Source organism: Acinonyx jubatus, chromosome B3 (assembly GCF_027475565.1).
Source record: "Acinonyx jubatus isolate Ajub_Pintada_27869175 chromosome B3, VMU_Ajub_asm_v1.0, whole genome shotgun sequence".
Lineage (NCBI taxonomy): Eukaryota > Metazoa > Chordata > Mammalia > Carnivora > Felidae > Acinonyx > Acinonyx jubatus.
In genome coordinates, this window is record NC_069386.1 from 31,235,937 (window position 1) to 31,248,764 (window position 12,828).

Genomic DNA, 12,828 nt, shown 5'->3' on the forward strand with positions numbered 1-12,828 from the left:
GGCCTCTGCTTCTATTCTGGCCCCCAATCCATCCCCTTTCTCAGGCAATTTGACACATGATGGCAAAAACCACTTTTGTAAAAATAAATGGGATCATGTTATTTCTCCTGCTTGAGACCCAGAGATGACCCTCCTCCACTGCCCTTAGAATGAATTCTATAATTTTAACCATCATGGTCAAGGCCTGCATGTGTGGCCTGTCTGCCCTCAGCCCACATTTCCACCAATCCCTCAGTCCTTGGCTCTAGCCTCTTTTGTCTCACACCTCCAGCATACTCACTTGTTTCTGCCTCGGAGTCTTTGCATACGCTGATCCCTCTGCCTAGATTCCCCACCAACACCCCCAGTGACTCAGTGGCTGACTCCTTCTCTTCCTTTAGAGCTTAAATGTCACCACCTTCTGGAGGCCTTCTGTGACCTTACTAAAGTAGTCCACCCCATTCTCTTAGCCCCTGGATTGTCTCTTCTCTAGCACTCATCATAGCCTGTGTTTGTTCTAATTCTTTCTTGCTCACATTGTGTCCATTTGACTAGAACCTAGTCTCCACAGAGGCAGGGATCATGTCTACCTCATTCACTGCTGTATAGCCAGCTGTTAGCAAATGCATGTGATACAGAGTAGGAGCCCAGTATGTGTTTGGGGAATAAATGAGCACCATTTAGGAAGGAGAAAAGTAGAGGATGGGGAGGGAGAGGCTGATTGTGTTTCTGAGCACGAGAGAAACAGAATCACTGAGACCTGGGAGGGCAGGGCAGGAGCCAGGAAGTGACCTCAGCAGGGTGGGAGGGCTGGGCTTGAGCTGGTCTTGGAAGGTGGATGGGGGCCCTAATTACATGGGAAGAAGAGCAGGAAAAAGAAGGGGCTGTGAACACAGCTGAGGGCCCACTCACAACAGCTGAGTCACTATGTCACCATGGCGAGTCCCTGCTCCATGCCGGACCTTAGTATCCCAGCTCATACCCTGAGGGGTTGGACTAGACTGTCTCTGGTCCTCCCAGTTCTGACCTTCAATGGGAGGAGAGTGCCTGAGAGTAAGGGCTTGTTCTGGATCCTCTTTCCTCCTCCCTGGGCACTCTCTCCTAGGACTCTGTGCCAGGACCCATCTTAGCAGGTGGCTAGCAACTCCACACAGCTGTGAGCTGATAAGGCCTTAAGATAGTGCTCAGGGCCTTTCAGTGCTCACTGGGGCCCCTGGAGACTGAATCCCTTCCCCACATTCAAAGGACTGAATCTGATGCGGGCATTTCAAACTTCAGGTGGGGGTGGGAGTCTGGGCTGAGCGAGTCCACTGCAGAGGTGTCAGCCCTCGTGCACACAGGGACTCTAACAGGTGTAGCGGCCGAGAGCAGGCCTCTGAGAGGTAGGGGGTGCTGGCTAATTTACACCTGTTCAGTGCTATATGCTCAGGTGTGAATGAGAGAGCTGCCCAGGTGCACATGCTCATGACAGCCAGTGAGTAAAAGAAGCAATTTCTCTTCCCACTGTGCTCTCCAGTCTGCTATCAGGACTGGAAGGGGGGCATCTATCTGCGCTGGGGCCACGGAGTAGGTGGGGTGCTTGAGACTCTCCCAGGTAAGTCTGGAGGCTGGGGTGGGAGTGGGGCAGATCCTCAGTGGGAACCCCCCACTCCCACAGGCAAGGGTTCTGCCAGGTCTTTAAAGGTACGGTCTTCTCCCTGTGGGGTGGGGCCTGGGAACAGCAAGGCCAAGCTGTTACCACTCTTCCTTATTCTGTGTGTGTGTGTGTGTGTGTGTGTGTGTGTGTGTGTGTGTGTGTACTGCTGGCAGATCCCAGGAAAGAACATGATGGAAAAGGGAGGGAGATTAGAACAGGGGGAGCCTACAGGTCTGATATACACTGGCATGCAAGGTGGCTGTGGGGAAGCAGAGATGTGAGTCAGGAGCTCTGGACTTCCATACCAGACTCTCCAAGTCTCGGTGTCCCCAGCTGTGAAATGGGACTAAAGAATACTTTTGTTCTGCCAGGCTTATAGTGTCGTGGGGTGGGTCAGATCAGCCACGTTGGGGCAGGGGAAGCCCAGAGCTTGGGCCTTCTCGGATCCCCCTCTCATACTCAGGCCAACACTACTTAAGTCTGTCATCTCTGGGAAGTTTGAAGGCTGTAGGGGAAAGGGAGGGGGGATAGGTCCCTGGACATCTTTCCAGAGCATTGCCCATCTTTCTGAAGCTGCTGAAAAGCTGAGAAATAGAAGGTTGGGGCATCATGTGTGCCAGCTAGGTCTAAGCTGAGCCAAGCCTGGAGGAGGCTCCGTAAGCAGTTATTGAATGAATGAATGAATGAATGAATGAATGCCTAATTGGAAGGCCAGCCAAACCTCTTCAGAAATAGGACTCAAAGAAGAGGGGGAGGCCCTAAAATTTTGGGGGTTGTGGGTCAGGGGTCCCTACTCCAAGTTGGACAGAAAAGGAGAGAAACAGGAAGGGAATGTGGGCCAAGGTGGGGGGTCTTTTCCTCCCCACCCCCCATGAGATTCAAACAGACATAAGGCTTTGGGAGCCTCCCTTTCTCCATCCTCCCTGCTTGGTATGTGTGGAGCAGAGCAGGACTGTATGCCTGGGAAGTGCTGGAAAAGGTTAGGTGTCATTTTCATCTCCATCCCTAACCCATCATCCCCGTCATCCCAGGGTGGGTTCTTCACAAAGTACTTTGGCTATTCTTGGAAGGCCTTGTTGCATTCTTCCTTCTTAATTTCTTCCCCAGACACCCCTCCCCACCCCACAAAGTCAGACTAACCAGAGGTGGCCAAAGGGAGGGCCTGGGGTCTGCTCCAAGCTTGACCCTTCACCCCCCACCCCCTGCTCCAGTCCTGGCACCTCCAGAGCAGTGTGGTTGCTGCCGGTGTCGCGGTGGAAGAAACTGCCTTTCCGAACGATGGTCACATACAGTTGGGTCTTGGCAGTGGCTTCCTCAGCTTTCCCAGACTGGGTAGGCTGGGGACAGGGCAAGGGAAGAAGACACACAAGAAGGAGAGTGACTAAGGGGCAGACCCTGGCCATAAATCCAGCCCTCTGCACACAATCACTTGGCATTGCTCCACCGGGGCTCCGAGCTGATAATTAAAGCTCATGGTCCCTGCGAGCCCTTCCAAGATCAATATAATAAATCTTCCCTTTTCTATTTGAATATTTCATCGCCCTCACAAGGACCACTGCCTGCCTGCTCTCTCTGTAAAGATGTGATAACAAGGCCTGGGTTGTAAGTGGACAGAGAGCCAGGAGGCCTGGGTGATGATCACAGAATCACAGCTAAAGCACTGTCTTCCAGGTGAGTCATGAATTTCTCTGGGCCTTCCTGGCCCTGTCTGCCCCAGGTATCTCATCCAGGCTTATGGAAGGGGCATAAGGAAGGTAAAGACCCTAGGCCATGGTTGAGGTGGTGCTTGGAAAGAGGATCAACGCAGGACCTGGTGGGAAGCAGGGAGGGAGGAAAGGAGGGGAACTGACCTGAACTGAGCACCCACAATGTGCCAGGTACCTCACTAGAGGCTTTATGCTCATTGTTGCATTCAATTGTCCAAATGGCCATGCTCAGTGTCTCTATTTTGCCAATGAGAAGTAGAGGCCTAGGGGGTTAAGCGGCTGCTATGGATATATTGTTAGCAAGAGGCAGACCTGGGATAGAAACCCAGACAATCTTGCGTCACATTGTTCTTTCCGCCAAACCATAATAGGGTCTGGAGTGCACACTGAGGGGAAAGTATGCTTCTGTTCATCTCTGGCCCAGTGCCTAGCATGCAATCAAAGAGTGAGTTCTTCCTTCCACCAATCGGCATGGGGGAGAGGGAGCGGGCAGGGCAGCTAGTCTGGGAAGTTCAGACCATGGACTGAGGTCCCTGAGGCTCCCCTCTCCAGGCTCATGTCAAGTTCCCTACAAGAGGGGTGCACTCCAGGGAGCACTTTCTTTCCCACACACCCCAACTCTCCTGGGCCTTCTTCCTGCTAAAGCAGTGTGTGGAGGCCGCACAGAAAGAACGGACTTGAGAGACAGCGTGACCTGGGCTCACCCTCCACTCTGCTACTCACTTGCTCTCTCACCCAGGTTGAGAGGATTCCTCTCTCTGGGTCCCAGTCCTATGTGTGCAAAACAGAATTCACCTTGATGATTAAAGATGGTGTCTAGCCCAGGACCTGAAACACAGTAGGTACTATGAAAATACTGTATTTCTTTGATTTTTAGATATATTCCCACTTTTAACATACATGAAATCAGAATATATCTTTAATTGGTGTATTCATTTCATGTAGTAGATGTTCTATGCTATTGGGCTGTTTTACAGAGATGAGTTTGGAGAATTCCAAATTTCTCATGGAAATCGTTCATGTCTACCTGTCAGGAGCTGTGCTTCCTGAGTCTCATAAGACCCAAGACTTATCTTACTGTACGGTGAGCATGGGAGGCTCTGAGAGAATAGCTGGGCACATGAGGGTGGTTACCATCTGTTCTTCCTCTCCTGTTCCAGGCCCACATGGGCCCAGCACCCAGGGCCCTGACTTACCTTCACCAGCTCAAAGTGGTAGGGGTGGAAGAGACTCAGGTATTTGATGGGGATTTGATAGGACAATAGCTCCTCTTTATTTTTATTGTCCATCACCTTGAGGACCATATCTGAAGAGAGAAAAAATGAGCTCAAGGTCAAAACAGGGCTTAGTGGACCAGCGTCACCCCTGGTGAGGTGAGCCAGTGGGAGGTGAGACATTGCTGAGAGCAGGGAGCAGGGGCCATGCTGAGGAACCAACACATGTGTGGGACACACACATGTACACAACTTTAAAAGCACTGTTTGAGCTCCTGTGCAGGGCAAGTGTCCGTGCTAGGTACTGTTGGGATCCAAAGATGCAATTCTGTCCAGTGGTCCAGAAACTCCCAGCCCAGAGATGGACACACACAGTATGGAGCTCCCATCACAACAGACACACATGAGCTGGCACAGAGATATGCACGCAAGCAGGAATAGTACCTCTTCCTAGGAATAAGGCCGCTTCCCTTAGTCAAAGACATTCTCACCAGCAGCTCAGGCAGGAAGGGGAGGGCTTATCTCCCACATGTTGTGAATGGGGAAACTGAGTCTCAGTAAGGAAAAGTGATTTGCTCAAGAAATCTTCCAATATCAATAAAATATCTTCAAGGAAATGAAAATTAGTCTAACACTAAGAATAATGCACCACTTAGAAAACTCCCTCTAAAGAGACTACATTTTGTCAAAAAATGCATGAACTTCAGGATGAACTCTGAGAACATCAATGACTTAGAAATAATCATGGAAATGCTCCTTAGTGAGCACCTGCTGTGTGCAAGACATGGGGATGGGTGCTCCTGAGTCATTATTCCAACAAATCGCCACCACAACCCCTCAAGTAGGCATCACCATCTGTTTTTAAACTGTGGACAGTGGAGCTAAGAGAGGTTTATATTACTTGATCGCCATCACACAGCTAGTAAATGGCTGATGGGAGAGGCTAGGCTTGTAACCCTGGAGGCATCTTTTCATTCTGGAAGTCTATGGTGTGAGAGAGAAGAGGAGATGAGGAGGGAGGAAAAAAAGAGGAGGGAGGAGAATAAGAGAGATGGAGGAGGGAAGGATCTAAAAGATCTAGAGAAGAATGGAAAAGGGAGGATGGGAAGGACGAGAGTACCTGATGGAGACTGGGGTAGCCCCTTGCTCTTTGCCTCTTTCTTGACACATCAGCACCATGGACAGCTGCTGGAGGGGCGGGTTCAGCAGTCTGGGAGCCCTGTGTGGCTGGGTCACTTGGAGCTGGGTGGGTCATTTGGATGAGCATATGGAGGGTCACCTGGGTGGGTCAGTCGGTTAAGTGTCCAGCTTTGGCTCAGGTCATGACCTCATAGTTTGTGAGTTCAAGCCCCGCGTCAGGCTCTGTGTTGACAGCTCAGATCCTGGAGCCTGCTTCGAATTCTGTGTCTCCCTCTCTCTCTGCACCACCCCTGCTTGCACTCTATCTCTCTGTCTCTCTGTCTCTCTCTCTCTCAAAAATAAACAAACATTAAAAGAATTTTAAAAATGACTGTTGGAGGAGCATATGGAGGAGGATGAGGAGGAGGAAGAAGAGGAGGAGGAGGCAGAGGAGGAGAAGAGTTTTGCTAATTACTCTTCCTTTCTTCTTTTTTCTCACTGCTACCCTGGAAACAGAGAGGGAAATACATTTGTCGGAGTCCCTCAAGAGCTGGCCAAGTGGGATCTGTGCTCGAAAGAAAGAAGGGGAAATGTGGAAATGGGCATCCAAAAGACCTGAGGTTGCCTTGAAGGAAGTAGAATAAGACAAGAGGTTTGGAATGAGAAGACCTGGCTTCTAATACAAACACGCCAACTTGCTCTGTGACCTTTGTCAGTCACTTAACCTCTCTGAGCTTCATTTTCCTGCTCTGCAAAATGTTAATATTTTAGAAAGGAAAATCGTTGTCTCTCTCCTAATATTGTTGCGGGGAGGGAAATGTGTTTTTCAAGCTATGAAAGTCTAAGCAAATGCTCCTTGTAGCTGTCACTATTTTCCTCTTCATTAACCATCTGTAGTGCTCTGTATACTCACCGAGCCCTGGGCAGAACTGAAAAAAATTCAGCTAGGGGATTCCAGTGCTCCCAGCCAAAACTTCATCAGTAGCTATGGCGGCTGCAGCCCCTCATGGCCACTACGCATGGGCCCTGAGTCCCTAAATCTGGTTGGAATTTGCTGAAGCTGAAGAAGGGGTGAGTGTCCTGCATTTCCTCCTCCTACCCCAGTCTTTGGAGCCCTGTGTGGGCAGCCAGCAGATGAGCTGTGATTGGGGGGAATGGACAGCCATCCCTCCCTGTTCCTGTCTCCATGCTACAAACACGCTTCATCAGCTTCTTCTCCGGGCATTGTGCCTCTCCAGTCTCCCACCGCCCCCTTTGTGTGGCCAACAAGCCATTTCTGCCACCTGCCTGCTTTGGCCCTGATACGGGTCTGCAACTCCCCTTTGCTTTCATTAACACCTCCTTGAGCTCCCTCCCCCTTCCCTCCACCTCTTGGCTTGGCCCCCACCTCCCCACCCCCACCACAGACATCACCACAGCAACCAGTTCCAACCAGGTTCCAATGAGCATCCAGCTACTTCAATCTGCAAAGAGGCACCTGCCAATATTCCCTGCCTGCCCATGAGGCCTCGCTACCCTCTTGTTCCTGCAGTGAGTCCTGTCCCCTCTCTGCTGCACAGATGGGCCCCAAGGCCACTGACTCATCATGTCCTTTCCTATAGTTACATGACATGTGCAGAGCTCAAGGTGGGGTCCCAGACCACGTCTACTCACCACAAACCCTAACTTCCTGTCAGCCACATAGATACATGCACACACACACACACACATACACACATACATGACACACAAACATGCATGCCTCTGGGTACAGACACAAGCATGTACTCACACACACAACGTTCACACATACATACGAGCCAGCGGGCAGGCATTCACAGAGACATGCACATTCAGGCGCACACAGGCACATGCGTGAAATCCTAGGTCAATTTTTTGTCCTCTTCCACATTTTCTCAATTCATCCCAAGAGCCCCACCTACCCCTTTAGAGGCAGAAAAATATCGTCTGGTGTGACCCAGAATTGGCTCTGTCCCCCTTTATTGATGGGCCTCCTCACCCTCTGTCTCTCATCTTCCTGTATCTTTAGCAGCTGGCTTTCTGCTCTTTATGAGGCAGACGGGAGTTCTAAGTCCCTGGTGAGATTTCAAGGGGGGGAAGTAAAGCCGGTCCTCTGAGGGAAGGGCCACCTGCAAGATAGGAACTTGAGGTTCTTCTGACCGGATAAGAGCACAGACGCTGTGCACACCTGTGGGTCTGTGCTGACTATGCCTGATGCCAGTGCCCATAGCTGTCCTGGCATCTGCCAGTCAATACTCCTGGGTGCCCAGCCCCAGGTCTCACCCAAGAGTGGAAACCACGAAGTGCACACACATACTCATGTACACCTGTACCTGGAGATTTCGGTGTAAGCCCTGCCTTGAAAAACTTAAATCACCTCCAGTGTTAGAATTTGCTGAAAGACAGGAGCTGGAAAGGCTTCTGGGGGTGGAGGCAGAGGAACTAGTAGGCGGTTTCTATGACAGTGGCCCGTGGCCCTCAGGAAGCACAGGGACACCACTGTCTCACAATGGGCAGTGCCCAGGAGACAAAGCAGGATAAGGAACCATTCTAGGGAAAAAGCTAGAACACTGGAGCCTCAGCGAGAGTGTGTATGGCTGATCCTAGGTCCTCCACTTATTGATTACCTGAGCTTGGGCCAGTTCCCTGAAACTCAGTGTTCCCATCTAAGCAATGGGAACAGCACTGCTCCTCCCAGGAGGAGCTCCCAGTGAGCGATGTGTGGGGATGTACCAGGAAGCTGTAATGTGCCATTTCAGTGGGAGATGGTAGTAATAACAACCATGAAAATAATAACAGCGGCCGTAAAAAGATAAGCTTTCATTGTCTGGGAAATTCATTTATGTGGAACAACTCATTTTTCGAGCAGACTGAGGAGATGAGGCGTGACAGTATTATGAATTTTTTTCTTTAAAGTGCTTTTAACTGAGCCCAAAGAGGTGTTCAGGTGGCTTCCAGCTGACTCAAGAGGGAGCCTGCCTCTGCCTCACACCCCTCCCGTGCACGCCAAGCCACGTTTCGCCCCCACCTCACCTTCTTGTCCCGCATCCTCAGTTTGGAGCTCCACTTTGACCGTGTCCCCCCAGATGGGGGCTACAGTGGGCTCTGTGGTCACAGATGTGACTGCCTTGGCGTTCTGGTCCTTCACATCCTCAGATGTGGTTTCCCTGGGGAGGGGAGGAGCAGGCTGAGTCAGAGGAAGGGTGTCCTGCCTGCTGCTCACCCCTTCTAGACACATTGTCCATAAATCTGAGCAAAGGGTGGACAGAGAATGGAGAGCTCCCTCCCAGGCAGACACACTCTTGTCATCCCAGGCCCAGGGGATGCCAGGTCTCTCTCCTTGGCTGCCCTGACCGCCTGGGGGACCACCCTGTCTCTCCGGCCACTGCTGAGGCCTTCACGTGGACTCAGGCACCCGAGCCCAAGGGTGGGGATGGGAATGGGGGTAGACTCCTTGCCTGTCTGACTTCCTGCCCTCTGCCTTGGCAGGGTTCCCCAGCAGGCGCCTGTGTGCATAGACTCCCCATCCTGACTCTCTTCTCTAGGTTCTGTTCAGTGGGAGGAAGTCTCTGGGCAGGGCGGCTGTGTGGTGCCCGCCTGGCTGGCTTCTCCTTTGACCTTCGTTTCCCTAAGCTGCTGGCCCAACTCCCAAGGCTCGGCCCAGCTTCCTGGGCTCTGAACCTTTTCAACGGAGCACATGCACACTACTGCCTTTTGCAGCACCCACTTCGTGCAGGGCCCTGGGCTGGACACTTAGAGCTGGGCACGGGGCAAGGCAGGGGGGCGGTGAGGGGTTGTGCAGGGCCAGCCTGTCCAAGGAGAGGTGGGATCTTGGGCCCTCTGCTTCCCAGTGCATCCCACAGGTATCTGACACTTATGTCCCTGAGCTCCCGAGCCATCAAACAGTTCAGCAAGAGAGTTAATACTTCTTCTGTTGAGGAGGTTATTATGTTGGGGCTGTAAATAGCGCTGCTACATTAACTGCAGCAATCATGGGTGAGGAGCCATCCCAGAGAGCCTGGAGCAGGGGGAGCCACGCCATGTACTCAGGAGGGGGAGGTGCTGTGCACCAATGGTTCCCCAGGCAGAAGCACAGATGGTGTCCTCACCAGCCTTGGCCCTACCCTGGAGGCCCCCAAAGGGAGTGTGGCGCAGGCGAGCTGGCCCAGAAACTCAGAGCCAAAGTGCCCCATATGGTAGCTAAATCAGCCTGTGGCCTTCCCAGCCCACCCTGTTCTTCCCCTCCAGGAAGCCTTCAGAGCCCCCTGGTCCTCACTGCTCCCTCTGGCCTCTGGACTTGAGTGACACAGCAGTCTGGATCTTTGCTCCCCAATTGTCTACAGGACTCCTGCGGACAACCATTCTTGTAAGAGTCCTGTCTCCAAGCTCCAGGGCTCAGCTGGAGATTCCTCTCTGCTTCAGCTGAGAGACAGTGTGGCCTGGTGATGACAACAGGGTCCCTGGAGTTCCTAATCGCAGCTCTGCCCCTTATTAGCTGTGTGACTTTGTCAAGGTACGTGCTCTTGTGGTACGTTACTTCCTTCACCTGTGAAATGGGGTTGATAATGCAGGGCGGTTGTGGGCATGAGATGAATTCATGTGTGTAAAGTAGTTGACGTGTTGTTAAGTATCATGATGGTGCTAATCATCATAATCGTTTTAATTGCCCTTTTAATCATCATAATTGTTTTAATTGGCCTGGTGTCCCCCCATCTTGACCCCAACTCTGGGTCTACCTCTGAGGATCTCGGGCTGCCGTGGCCAAGGTATGGAGTCCTGGGGAGAGGACAGGCTTCAGAGCCACACACAACTGGGTCTGAGGCCGCAGTTACCTCTTGACCAGACCACCTGCCCTCTCTGAGCCTCAGTTTCCTCCTCTGTAGGTGGGATCTCCCTCCCAGGGTGGTTATAAGGACTGGGAAGAAAGCATGTTAAGCTCTTGGCACACAGAAGGCCCCAGTTCATGTTATTCCCTCATTTATGACACAAGCTGGGTGTTTCTCAAAAGTCGCTGACCTAGGGCAGCCTGGCAGGGGCAGGGGAGCACCGAGAGAGGGCTGGGATGATAAGGGGCGTGCCTCCCAGACTCAGCCCTGGTCCAGACACTTCGTCTCTGCACACCTGAGAAGAAGGCCCCTCTGGCCTGGGGCTGTGAAGGAGGCTGCCAGGCTGGAGAGGAGAAGGCATCAAGGCTGGCAGGGGTTGGAGCTCCCTGCCTCCTGACTTGCTAACCTCCGCTAACTCAGGGGTGCCGTCTGAGCCCCTCCTCTTGCCCCTCTGTGCCTTACACTCTATGTAAGGATGAGGTCAGTCCTCTACACCCCAAACATCTGACCTGCTCCTACATGGACACCCAGTATTTTGTGTCCCTGGGGGCTACCCAGTGCTCAGAGCAGACAGACTGAGGGTGAGCAAGGGACCTGAACCACAAGCAGTGCAGTGACAGAATGCAGGTCGGAACCCATGACCTGTACTTGCCAGCCTGTCTCCCTCTTGCCGGCAGGAGGGATTCCAGGTGGAAAGAGATGGGGAAGGACAATGGACAAGGCCAAGGGAGCCTGCTGGCGCTGACGCTGCTCAGGCATAGAAGGGGTTAAGCAGGCATCCCTTTCCTCCCTTCTCTCACCAGGAGAGGTCTGTCAGAGCTAGGTGAGTGGAGATGAAATAATTCAGGAGGGGTGAGGCCCCAGGGGAAGGAGGGAGGCTTTTAGCAGGTGGAGGGAGGCTGTCAGGGTAATGGCTTTTCCTGGCACAGCTGACTCCTTCAGGCCTTGATGCTATTCTAGAAACGAGAGATCTAGAGGGGCGAAGGGGGCCAGTTCACTCCTTGCTCCTAGTTCCCATTCTGCACCTCTCAGCTGGGCACATGGAAGGCTAGGTTGTAGGACCCCTGGCCCGTGATGGGGCTCAGGTCTCCCAGGGAAGCTTCCGAGCCCAGGGGACCTCTCCAGGACCTGCCTCCATATAGCTTACTATAAGAGCGGGATCCTCCCTCCGATCCTTAGAGCCCTGGCCTGGATCTCGTAGGCAGGCCCTGGGGGAGCTGCTGGGTGCTTCAGGCTGGGAGCCTGCTGTCAGGGGCTTAGACTTAATCCAGTCATGGGAGGAGCAGTCATACCAGGATGGAACTGGGGTTGGGTTCAGGGGTACAGTTTAGCAATCCTGGGTCCTAAGCTGCCAAGAAACAGAAACCCCTCCCTACCAGGCCCACCCCCCAGCGCACTGGAGGGGTATGTGTGTGTTTGACAAAGCTGCCAGGAGGCCCTTGGGCTCCCACCCAAGCAGGGGGTGGGGGCCAGGCCCAAGCACATCTGTGAGTGGGAGGGAAGAAGCCGGATTTTTTGCTTTCCTTCTACACTGTCACGAAGGGAGACCGTTGTCTGGCCCCAGAGGCCGTCGGTGAGGTGAGCAGTGGGAAAGTACAGGGCACTGATGGGGTGGTGAGTACAGGCTCCTGAGCCATTCCCCCGCCCTCCACCCATCCTCTGAAATGCCCTCTAGAGCATGTATACCTCTAGGGGTGGGGGGTGTGCCATTGTCCCTGCCTCCAGGAAGGCTCCCCTGACCAGCCCCTCCACCAGCCCGTGCACGTGTGTGCACGGACACACAGGCTTCCCCAGGGAGGTCTGTGTGCCACACATTACCCCATCTCCATACCCTCCTCCACATACCAGCCCTCAAGCTGCCTCCCAGTTCTCTAAGCCCACCCCCTGCACTTGCCCTGCCTGTCTGCTTGGTCTCCCACACTCCTCAAGGTGTCAGAGCATGAACAAATGTCAAAGTCTGGCCTTGACAGGGTCCAGGGCTTTGGAAGCTCAGGATGCAGACCACCTGCTTGTCCTGAGTGTTGATCCCAGGGCAGCCCCTAGGGTATCAGGGGGAAAGGGAGGACCCTAATTTGGACCTGTTCTGGCTGCAGGGGTCCTGGCTAGGCAGGACCCGGAATCCTGGAAGACCAGAAGGATGTTCCCAGAAGCCCCAAGGAAGGAGATGCTTGGGCAGAATGAAGATGGATGAAGGGCAGAACCTTTACATAGATGGATGGGAGAACAAGAGGCCTTGTAATCTTTTGACCGGGTCCTCCACAACCCTATCACTTGCTCACCTGGGAAACTTAGAGGCAGGTGAGGAAACAGGTTCAGACTAAGATTCCTTAAGGCCAGATGCCCAGTGT

The 12,828-nt window shown here is 52.9% G+C and overlaps 1 protein-coding gene across 9 annotated transcripts in view; it reads right to left on the bottom strand.

The window, feature by feature from the left end:
- The window catches only part of CCDC33 (coiled-coil domain containing 33), a 113,987-nt gene that overhangs the window by 64,537 nt on the left and 36,622 nt on the right, over nt 1-12,828 (bottom strand). For 8 of the 9 annotated variants that reach the window (XR_008299039.1, XR_008299038.1, XR_008299040.1 and 5 more), the window contains 3 exons: nt 8,688-8,821; nt 4,518-4,627; nt 2,836-2,952 (listed from right to left, as the gene is read on the bottom strand). The exons of the other annotated variant lie outside the window; for it this stretch is intronic. Coding sequence is in view for 4 of the 8 variants with exons in the window: in XM_053223729.1 (XP_053079704.1) it covers nt 2,836-2,952; nt 4,518-4,627; nt 8,688-8,821 (361 nt within the window). In the remaining 4 variants the exon portion in view is untranslated. The remainder of the gene's footprint in view (nt 1-2,835; nt 2,953-4,517; nt 4,628-8,687; nt 8,822-12,828) is intronic. 9 annotated transcript variants of the gene reach the window in all.